Here is a 17,586-nt window from a genome sequence, read left to right as displayed (position 1 = left end):
AGTGCCGTACCGTACCTTGTATCCTTCAAGCTCCCATTAACCGAGTTTAGGCAGTTGGCGGCGCCTGGCATGCCAAAGAAATCGAAAGCATCAAGGGATATTGTCCAACCATCACATAAATCTGCAGTGTCGCCAGCTCTTACCTTTCCAGACATCTTGCAGAAAGAAGCTCTCGAATGTCGCGTACTGCTGGAAGACCAGATCATCCTTATAGATGTTCGTCTCATTTCTGTATGATTACAATTGCGCATCATGAATTGACACACAGGAATTTCTCTCTGTTGAAGAATGTAAACGCTTTGTGAAGTTTATCGACAATGCTCCATTGGAGTTGACACCTCCCAGGAAGAAGGGGGAAGCTGAGAGGGTCAATTGTAAGTAGTTACATCAGTAGTTTGCATGCAGGAATCAGTGCTCACCGGTGCACCCACACTCCTAACTCTAGTTCGTTTCTCTGTGACCTCTGTTTTCTTTGCTCAGAAGTTACATTCCCTTCTGTTGCCACATCTCCCATCTTTCCCTCCTCCGACTTCATCCAGGCGCCGCCCTCCCCTTGGCGAAAAGCGCTCGCCTCACTCATGCAACTCAAATATTCGCATGTATAAATACACGCCATCCCAGTACTTTGGTCCCCACTATGACGATTCTGTCCGTGACCCAGAGACGGAAGCAAAGTCTGAATGGACAGTGCTTGTCTACCTAACTGGAATCGAGGATGGAGTTGAAGGCGGTGAGGTACTAATCCGTGACTATAATTGCAAATTTCGGGACTGATCAGTGTGTGCAAGACACTATTCTACAAGGATGAGCGAGGGAAAGCACGCGAAACCATTGTAGCACCTCTAACGCGTGGAACTGTTCTCCTCCATCGGTTAGTGATCCCCGGCCTTGTTTCTTCACCGCAGACTAACACTGACTGGCTAGCCATGGGAATGAATGCCTACTTCACGAGGGTTCGCTAGTCCGCAATGGCACTAAGTACATCCTCCGCTCAGATCTCATGTTCATGTAATGACCATCACGATCACCATATCGTACTCGTGATCTCTGGTAATCTGGCCTAGGTTGGACTGCAGCTCATTTGTTAACTTTAGACCAAGCTTTAGTCAGTTCTACATTCGACTTGCGAATCTTGCATCGAGAACATAAAATAGGAGGAACGCGACACCCTCAGCACTTAGCTCGAGAGTGTCTGCCGAGAAACAGCTGCATTTGACAAGCCCAGTATCCCCAAATGAAAAGCTCAGGTTCACCGGGGTTAAAAGTACAAAAGTTTGAGTATAGATCACTAAAGGACTAAATGGATTGAAAGATGTGCAACACGTGTGTCAAGATGGAATAGATGAAAATTGTTGTTCTCCAGTCGTGACAACATAGCCAAGTTTGATGAGTCAGGTAGCAGGTGCCTGCAGAATGAAACGGTGAACTCGAATATATCTCTAAAATTCCTCCGATGACCATCTCCCCGTTGCTTGCAGAGGTACACCCGCGAAGTTTGACACCAGATAAGTCATCTAAGTTGATCATAGAGTTGAGGGAAATTTCTCTGGCACTGTGGTCTATAACAAGGCAAAGTTTGGGTGAGTTGTGTTTCGGCACAACATGAACTGCTGTGCTGCTGTACACGCTGGCAAGCAACTCTGGACCAAAAGGAAGTGAAAAATAGCCAATCCGCACTTCTTCATCAACCTGCTCCTGAACGAAAGCCCGATGCTTTTCACTCTTGAGTGGTTGATAAGAGTTATCCCATGTCAAAGGGTAACCACTGTCCATAGCAGTATCTGTGCCATGCCAGACGCCCTCACGCAGACCATGCAGGATAAACCCGGTAAAAGGATGGTTTGGATGCTCCCAAAGTAGCTCACGGAAGGTATTGATTTTAATGGGAGTGACAATTGTGAAAAGATCGGGATGAGCATTCAGAGTCTAAAGCAACATTCGAGAAATCGCGACTCCCAGGAAGAGGAAAAGAAGTTGCATACACAGAAGATTTAGCCGTAGGGAAGACTGTTTTTGTGGCAAGGAGCGATGGAGCCGACTGCGAATGTGATATTTTAGAGGATTCGAAGCGAAACGTGTGATCTGGTGCGTACAAGGTAAAAGGAATAAATACCAAAGAGACACAAAATAGAAGAAGTATGAGAGCACAGAGAGCGAAATGAGTGTAGTCGCTGTCCAGGTGAAATTATGTGAAGAGTATGCGAAGGCCATGGCCGCTGAGGATTAGGGAATGTGAGCAGGTGAGAATTAAAAGGAGACGACGAACTGAAAGCGAATGCCGCGGAGATACTGTTGTATACTGGAGCGTATAGAATGATTGGACGAGTTTGCCGTTTCTGTGGAACCTCGTTAATAGGTCTGAAGGAACGACGCGACCGTACCATGTGGGTTTTGTTGAGGATAGTGGTGGTTTTACAAGTTGTACGCCAGAGTAGATGAATGAGACGATCTTCTAAGTCACGTATGATGGCGATGATTGTATAAGAGGCGCTCCAGACGACGAGTACGCATTCATCACGAATGAAAGCAGTATTCTAATCTTTCTACTCGTAGAAAAGAGAAACAGAGAGTCAAGCGAGTGTTTGCATCGAGATAGATGTGATCATAGATAGCTTGTTCTGCTAATGCAGCGTGTACTGCAGCACTCTCAACTTTGACTGCGAGTGCAGCTACTGCAACCTCGAATGGAGCGAGGGCGGCGGTTTCGTGATGTGCATTTAGACAGGGCAGGTATCTACTGTGATACGAAATCAGTGCATGAAATCATAATTGCAGTCACATGCACACACCATGTTTGGATTGGAGAGCGCCAGATAGTAGATATGGATTAGTCTTCAAGGTCCGAGAAATCAACCGAGCTATCCCCATCATCTACAACCAAAGACACATCTAAGGGTGACTTGCTGGTAGATTCACCTGTGGACGCCGAAAAAATACTATCAGAACGTTTCCCTAAGATCTTCGAGACTTGTTGTGCTTGAGCAGTGAGCGATCGGAGGATCTCGCATTCGTCATCATAGACAGCTTGAAGATAGTTGGTGTCGTCCGCAACTTCTGTCGAGTTACGGGAAGAAAACCACGCCCTCATTCTCTGCAACTTGACATCCTCTAACCCCAACAGCTGTTTGTTCTAGGCATGGAATGCCTCAAGGAATGATGTGTAGTGCTCGGCCTCTTCAAGCTCCCACGTTGTCGTCAACAGATGTTGACGCGCAGCCTCACGAGAAGCAAGCTTCGCTTTGAATGCCTTGTACAGGGTTGCGAGGCTCAATTGCGAGAGACCTCTCTCCGCAAGTTCCTCATTCTTGAGATATGGCATTGAGCATGAGAACGAATAAATAAGTACAAGAAAAAATACCTCTTCAATTTCTTCGGGAGTGAATTCTGGTTGGCGTACTCTCCCTGTTACACGAGCTGCAAACCGAAGCTCTAGCGGAGCTGCGCAGAGAGGGTATGGTTCTGACCATTCGTTCCCGCAAGTACCGTCCACGAAGAGAAATGCCAGGAGGTGGTGGAGTAGTACTAGGAGGCCTATAAAATAGGCTCTCTTTCCCATCTGGAGCCTTTAGTGCTTCATCGACATCCATGGAGGAGAGAGAATGCGTAATAAACAACAGTCTATGTGCAGCTTCCGGTTTCGTGATTTAGCATGAAAGAAATCAGGTTTATTGATATGGGAAGTCACCCAGTAGCGGTGGTACTACGAGGCTATTTGGGATCAAACCCGAAGGGTTATGCGACCCGATTCCGAAACATCGTTTCAAACCTGTGGAGAAAGTCCAGGATAAGCCGTGAGGGCGGGTGGGCCTCAGCAGCTCATGACGCAGACTTCGAATAAATTCTGCTAGAGTTCAAAAAGATGCGCGTCGAGTAGATTTGTTAGTAGTGTTTCCCCGTGTACAGAGATTGGGCTGAGATGTAACAACAGGTGGGGCTCTGCCACGCACGTGACCTTGCGCATGACTAATTTTATTTTGACGAGATGATTCCCCGCGCAAGTATCGAACACAGGAAAAATTTATCGTCCCTTTTTCGAATGTCTCTTTCTCGGGACACCTGCCTCCACAATATCATCATCACGATCTCTTTCGTCCCTTCCAACGCCATCCTCACGTTTGCGTTTCTTTCCACCTGCTTTAGCTTCTTCTTTGAGTTCGTTGATGGCCAACCGGGCAGCCTCATCCACACGTTCTTTCAGTAACATTACTTCCTCCTTGTCTGTTGGCCAAAGTTCCATTTTCTTGTCTATTACCTTTTCTATTCGTTGGATGAGCTCCACGTCGTATTGCGTCACCATTGTAATCGATTTTCCAGATCGACCTGCTCGCGCAGTGCGTCCAACGCGGTGAATATAGTCCTTGGAATGGGTTGGAATATCAAAGTTGATGACAATGTCAACGGAAGGCAGATCAAGACCACTGTAAGCAGAGCGACATCAATTCATGCAGAGATGGAAAAGAAATAAGGAACAAACCGGCTAGCTACGTCAGTTGCCACGAGCAACTTGCGGTCTCCGCTCTTAAACTTGCCCAGAGCGCCTAAGCGTTGGCTTTGGCTCAGCTGACCGTGCAATGGAACGGCAGGAAAGCCAAGTGATCGCAACATGATTGACAATCTGGAATAGAGTAATGGGAAAAATAAGCCGAGAACAACAGAATGATTGCAATGCACCACCCACCTCTGGGCATCATGCACTGTCCGGGTGAAGATTATGATGGAATTCGATGCAAGATGGTTGGCGAGATATATGAGATGCACATCTTTATGAACCAAGGGGACGAGTAGATAATATTGCAACAAGGTGGACACGGTCTGGTATCTACATTGATGCTCTCAGTACAGCTCAGGATGCCGGCGATTAGCCCGTACTTTGAAGAAACTTCAACCCGTATAGGGTTTATTAGACTGGCTCGCTGTAGCTTCGCAACTTTGGTGGTCATGGTAGCGGAGAACAGATATGTTGTGCGCTCCTTGGGTATGACTTTGAGAATCTGGTCTATTTCAGGACCAAAATCCATGTCGAGAAGACGGTCTGCTTCATCCATAACCTGTGCGACTGTGAGGACTTAGGCTACAAGGGCCGGGGAAAACACACCAAGAATTTTAAGCTTCTTAGGCTGAACCCCTTTGTGTTCTGAAGATGATCGTTCAAACGACCGGGGGTTGCCACTATGATATGAGGCCGCTTAGCAAGGCCAACAGCCTGTTGCATCCTATCCATTCCTCCAACAAGGACCAAGGACCGTACCCCCATAGCGGAACCTAGACTCTCGAACTGCTGCGCTATCTGATATGCAAGTTCGCGGGTTGGTGCAAGAATGCACGCAAATAATCCTTTTGGTTCGTCCCAAAGTTTTTGTAAGATGGGAAGAGCGAAAGCTGCAGTTTTTCCTGAACCAGTTTCCGCCACGCCGATAATATCTCGACCCTCTAATGCATGAGGAAGTGCTTGTTGCTGAATCTCAGTAGGTTTTGTAAAGTTAATCTTATCTAGGGCTTCCAGTAAAGGATCAATGAGACCCAGTTCTTTGAAGGTTTCTGGCGGTGTGGTCGACGTGCTTGCTTCTTCTGGTGAAGGCATGCTGTCCGGCCGTGGTCGTCGACAGTGTAGTGGTTCAGAGCAAAGGTTTTGATAAAATGTTTTTCTCACGTTGACTGAGTAGAATACAGAACTTTGTCCCGACGTCCGCGTCTGTCAGTGTACTACCAGCTGTAGCGCTACTTTCTTCGCTGCGTCCAGGTTACCACCTATCTGGTATCTTCGAATGTCTAATCAGAATGTCCTAGTGACATACTCTGCACCAGTATCATTTCTGGCTTCAGAGAGCTGGAGGCAAGTGCTAGGAGCCTTGCAATCTCAACTACCGCTTCGGAGCATTCACTGGAAGTCAGCCTCCCGACCGAATCTCAAAACCATTCAGGAACTTGAGCTTACTCTTGTTCCTTTGGATTCTCTTCGCGATGAACACACGTCACAAGTACCAGTTACTCTGTTAGAAAAGCCATTACTCAACCTGTACGTTGTAACGTGCGAGGTAAACATGGTGAACAAGTGGTGGCGGTAATCTGACGAGGTATTCAGGATAATGACTCGTATAAAGCAAATGTGAAGAAACAGATCAAAGACTGGCATTCTGCCATATCTCAGCGGAAGAATCAAGAATGGATCATTGTGCATGTCGTTCGTTCTGATATCAAGACCACAGACCGCAAGTTCTTCAACATGAAGAGCTCTGTCCTTGATAAAATAAAGGCAGATTTCAATATTGACAAGCGAGACCGGTGCGACTACCCGCCTATTGCGTCTCTCCTCACGCTTACATTTATCAGATGCGTACAGTTGTCATGGACAGCGGGAGATCACAGTCCCGTCATATGGGCTGATCTTGTGAACAAGATCAAGGACGGTTTGCTGTCCGCTCTAGATTCATCCGTATCTCAACGTGAGGAAGAGGTCAGACGCTCTGAGAGTCAGAGGCAAATGCCTGGTTGGAATTTCTGCACGTTTTTCATATTGAAGGCATGTCTCATACATGGCATTTTTGAACGTATCTTAGCTGAGATTTTTGACTCTTAGGAAAGCCTTGCGAGCTCCTTTGAAGGAGTGAAGCTTTTTGAAGATGCCCTACACCAGTACAACGAGCTGGAGGTATCCTTCATCCAAGTTCTGAGAGAGAAGAACATGTCATGGTTTGGTAGTCTCATCCAGCCTGTGGACAAGGATGACTCGGTGCCTCTACTCTCAATTACGAAGAAACATTATCGTGACCTCATCCTCGCCAATTCTATCTCGGTATTTGATTTCCGGATATACTTGCTTGCTCGCCAGTGCGCTCTGCTAAATAAGATGGGTCGCCCGTCCGAGATTTGCCAGAAGGTCACCACCTTTTTGGGCATGTTTGGTAGACGATTGCGAGAGGTAGAGGTCAGGGGTCGCATCATACTATTCTGTATCGTAGAAACTCATGCCCTCTATAGGCCAAGTTACCGGAATACTTTATTGAGTCGTGGATATTCTCTTCTGCTCTCAGTGTTGTCGATCAATGTGATATGTGGGCTCCTGCGACAGAACTGGATGGCATTCAGCTCGCGCGATTCAGTGCGAGTAAAGGTGAACTCCTTGAATTAGCTAAGACTCAGGTCAGATATCATTTTTAAAATTCTCGCTATATCCTGATTTTTCTTTGCAGCTTGACGTTATTGGCGTCAAAGTAGGACATTTACCCAAAAAACCGCCCTTTGCAGCCACATGTATGGAAGAAACTGCCTTGCATCCAGACCAAAACAGTAAACGTTCATCGACGCGGCGGATAAGCAATCACGAGGTCGTGCTAGCTATTGGGGACAAGGAGGTTTTTTATGACTTGTATTGTGCAACTTCAAATCGTGCCATCGACATGTACGTGAAGGCTGGCCGTCGCAAATTCGCGCTAAAGCTGCATGGCTTCCTTGCCGCTCTTGACATGTAAGCATGTTGTTCGACATATGATCCGCCTGCTTACTGCAGGACAGCCATCGAGGACGCCTAGCGAGTGCTCTGGCGATTTTCACATCATTGCCCGCTCACTATGCACCTCATATGTGGGTATCACTGGAGTCCTTCGTGCTCTCTCGTGCACTCGACATACATGCAGAGTTGGAAAATCCTCAAGATCGAGAGTGGATACATATCTTACTTGCATATATTAGGACATGCACAAATGACACGAGCAAAGAGCTAACATCGGAAGTGGATGAGAAGTCTGTTACGGAGCTTATTAGAGCACTTCACACTGCTGCTGCGAGCTTAGACTCAGGTGTGTACTTGCCAAACGTACTGGCAATTTGGAATCATCAATAATTAACAAATTATAGATCTGATTCATACAGACCATCCTATCATGGCAATTCAAGTATCTGGCGATGCTACCTGTAGTGACGATGAAGACTTAGCCTTGGTCGATGTCACCGTTTCAAACCACCTACCATGTGTGCGTGTTCTTGTGTTTAGACATCGCTTCCAGAGCTAACTTTTATTTCAAGGATGTCTTTGTTGATGAAATTAACATAACATTGCGCGGTCGGGATTCTGAACGTCTGAAGTTCATTGCGAAGGTGGATAAACTTCCTCCTGGTCAATCGACCGTGACCCTATCTTGTCCAGTGCGTCTGACCATCTCAACGGTCTCCCGTGGACTGAACCGTACATTATAGTCATCTTCGTGGGGTCTATATACTCTTGAGAGCAGTGAAGTAGTAATGTCGCGTGTCCACTTTCAATGGCAACATACGGTTACTGCGGCCGCTACTCCCAAGAAGAACCAGATTTCATTGGTCCGCGTGCCGCGCAGTTTGCGCGCTTTGGATGTACAGATACGTCAACCTCAGCAAAGTAAGTGGTACAGTCTTCTTGATCGTACTAATTCTAACTTGTGGATTCAAGTTGAGCTTGGAACGACGTCACACCTCTTACTTGTGATTTCCACTGGCCAGAATGACATCTCGAGAGCAACTATTAAGCTAACTCCACCTTCTGGAGTGCAATTTAACTATTCAGCGGCACGCTTAGAGGCCCAAGGTCAGTTTTTTCAATACGTTTTGATATGTTTTTGAACCAGGACAAGGTACGGGAACTCTTGAGCCCTCTGACAACGCTGTCGTCCTTCTGGATGCTCCCGTCGACGTGGACTGTTGTACTTTCGCTACCACACTCCGATGCTTCAAGATATCATGCAATGGTAGGCGTTTTTTCTTAAAAAAAGATGACTCTTATTCACTGCTGAAGTGAAGAAAATCTGGCTAAATGTGACATATAACACGCAATCCTCGATGGGTGTGGTCCGCACCTTACAGACTTCAAGAGTTGTCGCGGTCTCGCTACCCATAGCAGTTAACGTAGAAGACTTTTTCCGTGGCAAAAGGTTCGATTATTACATCACCTTGCACTTTGTTCTGAAGTCCTTTTAGACTGTTTTCCAAGTTTACTATTTCGGCAACTTCCCACCAGCATGTTCGAATCTCATCGACGGAGCTGAAGGGTACACGAAGTCTCGATGGGGTGAAAATCTCAGGTTGTCGTCCCAGTCGTCCTGTCGTAGTAGGATTCTATATTTTCACTGATTGCTGAGGATATTAAACTCCACATAGACAGTTACGCCAGAATATCCTGTGAACTTCTTGTTCTCCATAGAGTCTTCGAATGGACCTGGTGCGTTGCTAGCCAGTTTACTTGTCGAGTGCTAAGAGAAACCCAGTTCTTGATCCACTGAACCTTGTCATCAAATACCGCATACTACGTGACGGTGAGGTTCTCTCTATCCAGTATTACTTTGACTGCAGCTATATAATACCCAGAGGTGGAGGCATTAGTTCGACAAACAGTGGAAGTTGTTTTGTCAAGTATGCCAGTCGAGGAGCCCCAATACGTCTCTTTACGACGCATGCTCATCGACAAACTTGTCGCACAACTGGAGAGTAACGCTGAATGGATAGAAGCATACAGGGCTACTGGTGAAATCGTTTTACCTCGTTCGTTTGAAGATGGCGGGGATTTTCAAGGTCCTATTCGGGAGGTTCGTTCGTCGATTTCTGGTTCTGTTGCTTTTGCTCATCGCACGTGATCTTTAGGCATTGGCACAATGTCGCCCAGAGACTGCATCACCCTGCCCTTGGAGAGAGATCAAGATACCGGTTGACGTGCCAAGGATGAATGTTAGTGTTTCCTAAGTTGTTCCAATCCATATCCGAATTAATTTGACATGTCTAAACCAGATTGTGACTGCAGCACAAATCACTGTCCAACCCTCTTCACTTCCCAGTGACATTCAGTCAAATCAACTACCACCAATCTACGCAGGCCAGCCAATCAACGCAACTCTCATCTTCAAGACATCTTTTCATTGGGCTGAGATAGAGGGCAAACAGCGCTGCTACACGATGCGATACGATGTCGAAGAGCGAGTGAAGGATTGGCTTTTGTGTGGACGAAAGCGTGGAGATTTCATTGCAACTGTAAGTCCACTGGTATTAGTCCATTCTCGCTGTTGATTTAAGCGATATCTAGGACGGTGGTTCATTCACTGTTCCGCTGACATTGATAGCTCTGCATCATGGCGAAATTACCTTACCCAAGGTCGACGTTCGGCCACTACCAATATCAACGCAAGCCCCGATGGGATCTACAGTGCCAAGCGCTGATGCTTGTCAGGTCCATGAAGCTGAAAAGGTTTTGATTCTGCCCAGAGGTGGCAGAAGTACATATATCGTAGGTATGGGAAGCGAATACGAATGAATGTATCAACTACTATTGCTTTTGGGATAATCGTTTGGGGGAGACTTGACTGAGGTTTGAACGTTTTGAAAATACCTTCCCTTCTGGGTATCCGAACCAAATCCCAAGTAGCATCACAAGATTTGCTGCGAGAAGAAGGCCAGATGAAAGTGGCGTGGATGGATAAACATTCCAGGCATATTCGATTGTGCCTATGAGTGCCATTCTTTGCACACATTAGACCGCAAAAATACACGTTCCTGCACGAAGAAACTCACTGCACGATAAAAGGAAATCTTGTTCTTTGAGTAAGAAGAGGCAATTGTTGCGCATACCACGAGTAGAATTGGTAGTGCAGCGATCGTGCAAAGATGATGCCGATGAGGTTGGACGTCGTAAGTACAGTAACAACGTCTGGTGCACAGGTCAGCAAACAGAAATTGACGAACTCCCAGAATGACTCACAATCGGGATCTACAGGCGCCAAACCAGCAGGCCGACCGGGTCGCCAGAGGCCTCTCTGCAGAACTCTAGCTACGCCACCGTCGCCGCGACACCATCGAAATAATCCAAAGGCAATCAACACCGTAACGTGACCCAGAAGTAAGCCTTTCGCCCATGCGGGACTCAAAAATGTACGTTCATCAACAAAGCGCCAGTTCACAGTCCACTTGTACAGGAAAACGCGTGATAAATCGAATGCATTTCGCATGTAGGACTTTGTATTTGCAATTAGGAAAGAGCGCGCAAGTAGAGTCTGAGTGCACGCCAAGACGAGCATGTGTCGGACGGTCGCAAAGAGGCCGTGTCGTTTGAAGAGAATGACTAGTAGACCTGGCAGATACAGTATTGCTGACATTTTTACGGAGAGAGCGAGACTTGTAGGAAGTTATGGACGTTCAACATGGGTGAAGAAAGTATAATGCTCACCTGAATAACAAGATGCCCACGTCATCCCAAGCGCTCTGGAATGCGAGAATCGCTGCTTGCACGAAGATTAATGACCAGCAGTCATTGAATAGGCGGAGAACGAAGATAGAATGCAGCCTTTTGCTGAGTGGTAGTAGCAGAAGCGTCCAATTTGGAACCTTTGCTTTCTTATATATCACGCATACGAGGGCGATGGATAGCACGTATAGGCCGCCGTAAATCTGTTGGGCTTGCGCAACATTACGACCCGAGTCTGTGATTAGATGAAGAAGGCGATGAATATAAACGTGTCCAGCTGGATAGCTAGTTTCGTCAAGGTAAGCGCAGTGTACTTCTGTTCACGTCAAGTTAACTTACACTAAAGGACCTGTGGGACCTGTGATATTGACATAGTTGCGCTCTCCCTTCAGGTAAAGGTCAATGTGGACCATGTACGTTTCCCAGTCGATTTCGGTATCTGCTTGACGAATCGGTCATGGTGTTATGCGAGCTAGTAAAACACGCTAACAGGGAACGAACCGCATTATGAGTTGAGTGAGGATAGCATCTCCGAGAACAACAAGAGATGCAGTAATCCAGAAATATTGCTCATTGAAAAAAAGCAATCTGACGTACTTGAAGACAGAACCCTGCATGAATGGAAGATGATCCAAGACTCGGAGTGTCAGTCTGAGTGTGGTAAGTATAGCGCTGAGCAAAAATGCAAAAGGTGACTGCCCCAGTGAGGCTCGAACTCACGACCTTCCGATGAAACAATGCGTAACAGTCGGACGCTGTAACCAACTCAGCCATGGGGCATGTGTATTTCATATGTTTTGAGAGCAATATACCCGATTAGGATCGTATTAGCCGAAGTGAAGATTTAAAGCTGAAAAAGGGCAAATCCCTAATTGTCTCAAATTGGTTGAAAAAAGCGTCACCTGAGCGATTCGAACACTCGCGGGCAAAGCCCAACCGCTTAGCTGTATAGCAGGCGATCCCGTTAACCACTCCGGCAAAGTGACTTGTTAGCATGTTGAGATGGGGCTATGTAAATATAAGTATGCTAATTCAATAGATCCATGGTCACCGAGGCACAATGTGGCGCACATCATTTCCGACCGGGTTATGCATACCCTTTGATCTGGATAAGTGAAGTCCTCATATTGTATATCTGATGGCTTTCAAAGTTCTCTTTTCAGTTACTTGCGTGTGGGTCCTGGAGGTGATATCCGCGGACCGCAATATATGAAGATATCTGTAACACTACTAACCGGTGTGATTGCAAACGCCGCGTCAAGATCACTTGCCAGGTAAACCATATAAAATGGTTTCGCGCCTTACCACAAATTTTCAACAACCATCCCGGGATGAAGCTAAGCATCGATGAAGCCTCGACTAGAGCACCGCGGCCGATCAGCATTCTCGTCACCCTTTGTCTTTTCCGTGCTCTGCACACTGTTTCGATGCAACGGTGTTGTTTACCATTAAGAAGATATATATTCGATCTCTTTACCACCGAGTTGGACCGTGGACTGGTCCTGGAGCTCTTCGCATGCGCCAATTCCCTTCGCGCGCCACCGACGTTCAAGCAATCTGAAGCACACGTCGATCGAGCAGTGAGCATGAACGTTCATTAGAGGAGCTTCCGAGAGCGATGATGAACATGATGATACAGATGCATGCTGTCGATAGAACAATGACTTTATTTTAAATTGAAGGTGGGTCTTTGCCGAACCTCGGCTGACGTCAAGTCTCTCCTGGTGCCTTCATTTTGCCAGACGGCGGAGGAAATCTGGGAAACCACTGTTTGTGACTGCATGGAATGAAATGAGAAAGCGCATATCCCGAGTTTAACCACATGGAACTGTGGAACATGGGAGCACAAAGAAAGTTCGTTGACCAGACACGTACGGGTATCATATGAGCATGGCATCTACTCGGTGCGTTATTGAGGATGCATTCCGTCATCGCTCGACAGGAAACGTTCGAAAGAATGCCCCAGACTCTCGCAGGGTATACACCTCAGTGACATCGTGTCTTGACAGTTTTGTCACTCGCCGTACGATAGAGTGGAAATCGGACTTCCGCACTGAATTTGGGAGGTGCAAGTTGGGTGCAAGCACAATCAAGTGAGTTGCTGATTCGGAGGCGGCGTCACGACCTTTTCCGAGTTGATTCCAATAGTGAGTTTCGCCATAGGCCGCCCACGACCGTATCTAGGAATTTGAAAGTATGATAAATTCAGTATTCTTGCTGTCATCTACGGTGAGGAAGGACACGGACCATCAGCAAAACTGCCGACTATGAGAAGCTACGGTGTTCCGAGGGCGAACGATATGAATATTTCTGGACCGACAGCCGAGTGAAAGGAGATGTATATACCCTGGTGATAGTTACAGCAAGCTCTACCATGTCATAGCAAGGAGACCATAAATTTGTAGAAGCGCCTTGGATCCGAAAAAGACAGGAGTGAGCTCCGAGAGACTTGACGATGAACACGAGGCTAAATGTATCCGCGTGAGTTTGAGTTTCGCATGTATGTAAAGGGTTGGCCGTGAAAGGATATTAGTACATGAGTCTGACATGAGGGACTACGGTCGTGATCCTACCAACGACATCTCAGTACAGCATTAACAACGTCGGTTCTACTGTGGTCATTGCTTGTAATCACCTTTCACTTTCACTACCCCACAACTTGTTCTGCTCTTGTCACTATCATTCTTTCATTCTGGCCCCACGGCCATGAAAGCATTTCTGAACAGGCTCAACAGAGGCCTAACATCAAAGGACAGGGACCGAGACAAGGACAAGGACAAGGAAAAAGAAAAAGAAAAAGATCGTGACAATGTCTCCGTTTTGACCAAGGACCGCAGCGACAACTCCTCTACCAACTCCCACTCACCCCCCAGCCGAGAAAAGCGTGAGCTAGTCCAGCTTCCACCGCTCCTGGTCTGGCCTCCTACCCATGAAAGACTCTCTATTGAGCCTGTCAGTAGACCAGCAACCGACGCCAGCAGTAGACATGTCACATCTCCCAGCTTGATTCAAATTCAACGCTCCAATAGTGCAGGTACAGTCAATACCAGTGCAGGAACTCCTACTTCAATTTCATCGCATAAACCACTGCCTGACATCTGTGCTCGTCCTTTACCTCCAATCGAGGAGCCCCTTGACGACGACAGTGGCGTCGGCCTTACCATTTCCCCGCCTACACACGACCCGGACCCTGCAAATCGTCGCAAGGCAAATGGTAGTACCACATCAAATGATGTACAGAAAAAGGTAGCCTTCCTTTCACCCCCTCCGACACCCTCGCCTCTTAATACCCAACTTCCGGATACATCGGTGCTCAGCCCCTCTCAAATCGTTCAGACGCCCTCGGGCGCCCCGCTCAAAACCACCGTGTCGCGTTTTCAGGCAACACATGGCAAAGACACGCGTGGCTCCATCTCCACAGCCGCCTCGACATCACGCACAGACCTCGCTGCAAAGTCTACTACCACCACCACTGGTTCTTCTCCATCCACGTCTACCACCGTAGCTCCTACTCCGTCAACCAATACTGCAAAAGCCACGAGTACACGCACAGCAGTTTCCCCTTACCCAGGCTCAATGCGCTCCACCACGCCCTATTCTCAAATGTCCAATGCCAGCAGCCGCATTCTTGCAGTCACCTCGTGGAGCGAGGCTGCAGAAGAAGACCTCGTCAGCAACCTTGGCCCCCGTGAACGCACTCGTCAAGAAGTCCTATGGGAAATCGTGGCTTCTGAAGAGCGGTGCGCTGCCCCTCCCCACACACTGATCCACTGATCCTGATGCGATCGTTGTATTCGTTACAGATACGTAAATGACCTCACAAAAATGAAAGAATCCTTCATCGAGCCCCTTCTGCACCCTTATGCCACGCCTCCTCCTGTCAGCCCTACACCGACTCCATTCAACGAGTACGATGACTATGGCAGGGTTGAGTCACCGCAGGAATCGATCGACGTCTTACCCATCGCTGCACGCTTCATGAGCCCTCTTGGCTTCCGTGCTGATGGAGCCTCCAAGCCTGCAGATGCAGGTCCAAAGCCTGCAGATGGTCGCAGCCTCGCTACCACGACGCCTCAAATTGATGATGAAAGTGATGAGGATGCCGAGGACACATTAGGCGAGGGGCTGCAAACCAATCGCGCTAATCCGAGCCATCCTCGCTCTCCTTATCATGGGGGAGGCAGTGGTGGTAGAGCAACCAAAATACACGATATTGTCCCATTCCCTTCACGTTCGCACGCATCCCTTCCTGCACCTCAGCGTAAGCTCGCTACCGCTTCCTCTCAATCACTGGGAGACAAGGATAGGGAGCGGGAGCGCAAAGACAGTGCCAAGACCACTCCTCCACAAGGCACTCGGGTATTGCGCAAATTCAAGCGCTCGACTTCGCAGGCCAGTAGTCCCCTCCAGAGTGCAGTCCCTCCACACCTACTACCCGAGGATCTACGCATATGCCTTGAAGTCATCGAAAGTGGTGTGCTTGATGGGCACGTCAAGCTCAGCGAAGGCCTGTTGAAGCGGTACGAGGAGCAATACCCTCTTGTGCGGTCCCTCGCGGACGTATTTGTCTCGAGTGTGAGTATCAGAGTTCTTCTTCGACATAATATGCTCATGCTACTTTAGTCACATATCTTCCAAGGCTATGCAACATATGTCTTGCACCTTGAGCGTGCACTTGAGCAGGTGGACAACGCTTTGAGCACTGCAAGCGCTGCCAAGAAGCCCAAGAACCAAGATGCCGCTGAATGGCTCAAGGTTTGCAAGTCTCTGCAGCGGCTAGAAGAGCTGGCAGCCGATAAAGGCGAAACCGGGCTTGCTATCACCCTCTCGAAACCCTTCCAGCGTCTCCTCAAATACCCTCTACTCTTCCAAAACCTACTCTTCCACACAGATCCGAGCACGTTTGAGTATGAGAGTACTCTGCAGATGGTTGCAGAAGTCGAGACGATCGTGCGCAGCATCGAGGACGAGAAGATCCAGAAAGAGGACCGTGACAAGACGCGCGATGTGTTTGCACGCATTGAGGGGCTTGACAAGGTGAAGCAGCTTGCGATCCCGAAGCCGTCAAGGTTGCTGCTGGAGGAACGGCAGATTTTTGGGTCTCTCCATGGTTCAGGTCCGTCAAAAGGCCCAGGGTCGAGCCCACCACCAGTCATCAGTGCTAAGGGCGTAAAGGGCAAGACGTCATTCCGCCGGCTGAGTGATGTGCTGGGCACGGGCTCAGGCATAGGGGGCAAGAAAGACCTATGGCTCGTGGTATTTAATGATGTTGTCCTACGGTGCCAGCGCACGGGGACGACGTCGTTACCTTTGGTTTCGGGGTCGAATTCGAGGGCGACTTCGTTGCCAGAGATGCAAGGGAAATCAAAGTATGCCTCGACAGGGCGGAGAAATTCGCATACGAAGCCGAGGAACCTGTACAAGTTTCTAAAGGTAAAGCACCGATGACGCTGTTCGACTTGTTCTTACTCTGGCATAGATCGAGACTTGGGCGATTGGAGATGTCGTCCAGCCCAAGGAAGGGGTTGTCTCGATGGAAGAGTATGTATTTTGTGCTCCTATCACTGATGTCTGCTCAGCGGTTTGCAGCGTTGTACGCTCCAAAGCAGAAGCACGGTCTGCTGCGCAACCTAAGATCGTGCCTCTCCCTGACGATGATGAAGATGGCGAGGGAGAATCAGACGACTCGGACAAGAAGAGCAAAATGAGCTTTTCATACTGGGGTGCAGACAAGATCACCCTCCAGAAACCTGTCCTCAAGCCCAAGCAACACGGCGTCGTTGGTTCAACACGTCGTGTATCTCCAGGCGGCACGTCCTCCTATAGCAGGGAGTCCTCTGCAAACGCTAAGTTTGGGACTCGTCTAGCTTCGGGAGACCATGCCTCTCATTCTACACGCCCCATGAGCCGGCGAACGCAAACAACGCCCAGCACGCGCACACGTGTGAATGCTTCAGAAGACAGTCATTCTATGAAGGCTACCGTCACGCGACCCGCTTGGGATATGAGCACACGCGGCAATCTGCATGCTCCTGGCATGAAGCGGTCACGTCAGACCTCCCAAACGAGTGCAGCTGTCCGCGCAACTTCCACCACCACCAAACCGCAAGTCTCTCCTGTTGGATCTGAAGACTCGGGAGTGGGCTTGTACCGCCAAATAGTGGCCCAGGATCCATCATTGATCACGTAGCCTGACCTTCGTCAATCAGGCCTAGATTTCCGCTAGCTTTCCTCGTCCATCCATCTTCACTACAATCATTCACGGCGTTCATCATCGCATATTGCACTCTCTTACTTTATTACTTCCTTACCCTCATCGCGCAGCCGACACACATTCATTCATCGTTCATCTTGCTCTTGCGTCTCACCTCCGAGTTTTACTCCTGCTA

At 48.2% G+C, this 17,586-nt stretch overlaps 8 protein-coding genes and 2 non-coding genes across 10 annotated transcripts; 4 read left to right on the top strand and 6 right to left on the bottom strand.

Annotated features, from left to right (window-relative positions):
* Positions 1–129: 129 nt before the first annotated feature.
* Positions 130–1,006, top strand: BJ212DRAFT_1255919 (uncharacterized protein; the record flags this gene model as incomplete). Its single annotated transcript, XM_041329767.1, has 5 exons — positions 130–216; positions 269–374; positions 446–735; positions 789–871; positions 925–1,006. Coding segments are annotated over 5 exons (648 nt in total), but the record flags the coding sequence as incomplete, so codon positions are not given.
* Positions 1,007–1,391: 385 nt separating this feature from the next.
* BJ212DRAFT_1474230 (uncharacterized protein) lies at positions 1,392–2,384 on the bottom strand (the record flags this gene model as incomplete). Its single annotated transcript, XM_041339056.1, has 4 exons — positions 1,392–1,406; positions 1,459–1,926; positions 1,985–2,038; positions 2,094–2,384. The coding sequence occupies 4 exons, from the start codon at positions 2,382–2,384 to the stop codon at positions 1,392–1,394; spliced, it is 828 nt and encodes a 275-aa protein (XP_041199886.1).
* A 746-nt stretch (positions 2,385–3,130) lies between these two features.
* On the bottom strand, positions 3,131–3,556 carry BJ212DRAFT_1294417 (uncharacterized protein; the record flags this gene model as incomplete). The annotated part of the gene is made up of 2 exons (XM_041332205.1): positions 3,131–3,304; positions 3,359–3,556. 2 exons carry the CDS (start codon positions 3,554–3,556, stop codon positions 3,131–3,133), a joined length of 372 nt encoding a protein of 123 aa, XP_041199885.1.
* BJ212DRAFT_1309987 (uncharacterized protein) lies at positions 3,393–3,895 on the top strand. Its single transcript, XM_041333964.1, has 2 exons — positions 3,393–3,414; positions 3,465–3,895. Exon 2 carries the CDS (start codon positions 3,650–3,652, stop codon positions 3,836–3,838), a length of 189 nt encoding a protein of 62 aa, XP_041199884.1. The 5' UTR covers positions 3,393–3,414; positions 3,465–3,649; the 3' UTR covers positions 3,839–3,895.
* A 39-nt stretch (positions 3,896–3,934) lies between these two features.
* On the bottom strand, positions 3,935–5,659 carry BJ212DRAFT_1309984 (P-loop containing nucleoside triphosphate hydrolase protein). The gene is made up of 5 exons (XM_041333963.1): positions 5,096–5,659; positions 4,870–5,048; positions 4,679–4,819; positions 4,475–4,615; positions 3,935–4,418 (listed from the first exon to the last, which is right to left on the bottom strand). Exons 1-5 carry the CDS (start codon positions 5,579–5,581, stop codon positions 4,019–4,021), a joined length of 1,347 nt encoding a protein of 448 aa, XP_041199883.1. The 5' UTR covers positions 5,582–5,659; the 3' UTR covers positions 3,935–4,018.
* Positions 5,660–5,765: 106 nt separating this feature from the next.
* BJ212DRAFT_1443214 (trafficking protein particle complex subunit 10) lies at positions 5,766–10,270 on the top strand (the record flags this gene model as incomplete). The annotated part of the gene is given in 19 exon segments (XM_041337792.1): positions 5,766–6,035; positions 6,083–6,282; positions 6,331–6,520; positions 6,578–6,925; positions 6,979–7,140; positions 7,191–7,465; positions 7,513–7,796; positions 7,855–7,970; positions 8,023–8,142; positions 8,194–8,371; positions 8,423–8,584; positions 8,604–8,662; positions 8,770–8,900; positions 8,947–9,076; positions 9,127–9,187; positions 9,334–9,551; positions 9,607–9,690; positions 9,751–9,990; positions 10,043–10,270. The coding sequence occupies 19 exon segments, from the start codon at positions 5,766–5,768 to the stop codon at positions 10,268–10,270; spliced, it is 3,456 nt and encodes a 1,151-aa protein (XP_041199882.1).
* Positions 10,271–10,282: 12 nt separating this feature from the next.
* On the bottom strand, positions 10,283–11,814 carry BJ212DRAFT_1258156 (glycosyltransferase family 58 protein; the record flags this gene model as incomplete). Its single annotated transcript, XM_041329917.1, has 6 exons — positions 10,283–10,475; positions 10,528–10,663; positions 10,715–11,127; positions 11,180–11,482; positions 11,537–11,636; positions 11,688–11,814. The coding sequence occupies 6 exons, from the start codon at positions 11,812–11,814 to the stop codon at positions 10,283–10,285; spliced, it is 1,272 nt and encodes a 423-aa protein (XP_041199881.1).
* A 78-nt stretch (positions 11,815–11,892) lies between these two features.
* On the bottom strand, positions 11,893–11,977 carry BJ212DRAFT_t4. Its single transcript has one exon. It is a non-coding gene; the product is annotated as a tRNA-Asn (tRNA).
* Positions 11,978–12,093: 116 nt separating this feature from the next.
* BJ212DRAFT_t3 lies at positions 12,094–12,183 on the bottom strand. Its single transcript has one exon. It is a non-coding gene; the product is annotated as a tRNA-Ser (tRNA).
* A 1,720-nt stretch (positions 12,184–13,903) lies between these two features.
* Positions 13,904–17,387, top strand: BJ212DRAFT_1474225 (uncharacterized protein; the record flags this gene model as incomplete). Its single annotated transcript, XM_041339055.1, has 5 exons — positions 13,904–14,937; positions 15,001–15,772; positions 15,821–16,630; positions 16,677–16,738; positions 16,787–17,387. The coding sequence occupies 5 exons, from the start codon at positions 13,904–13,906 to the stop codon at positions 17,385–17,387; spliced, it is 3,279 nt and encodes a 1,092-aa protein (XP_041199880.1).
* Between the last annotated feature and the right edge of the window lie 199 nt (positions 17,388–17,586).

The sequence above is a fragment of the Suillus subaureus genome (assembly GCF_016647635.1).
Source record: "Suillus subaureus strain MN1 chromosome Unknown BJ212scaffold_1, whole genome shotgun sequence".
Classification (NCBI taxonomy): domain Eukaryota; kingdom Fungi; phylum Basidiomycota; class Agaricomycetes; order Boletales; family Suillaceae; genus Suillus; species Suillus subaureus.
Note: the sequence above shows the minus strand (reverse complement) of the source record. Positions and strands in the feature narration are given on the sequence as shown.

What these genes read in the sequence shown, in the direction of transcription:
- BJ212DRAFT_1309987 (XM_041333964.1), top strand. Translation starts at nt 3,650, where the DNA reads ATGAAAGAAATCAGGTTTATTGATATGGGAAGTCACCCAGTAGCGGTG.
- BJ212DRAFT_1309984 (XM_041333963.1), bottom strand. Translation starts at nt 5,581, where the DNA reads ATGCCTTCACCAGAAGAAGCAAGCACGTCGACCACACCGCCAGAAACC. An exon ending in TAAGAAGCTTAAAATTCTTG is followed by an intron (nt 5,049 to 5,095) that starts GTGTGTTTTCCC and finishes ACAGTCGCACAG; the next exon opens with GTTATGGATGAAGCAGACCG. An exon ending in ACAGTGCATGATGCCCAGAG is followed by an intron (nt 4,616 to 4,678) that starts GTGGGTGGTGCA and finishes ACTCTATTCCAG; the next exon opens with ATTGTCAATCATGTTGCGAT.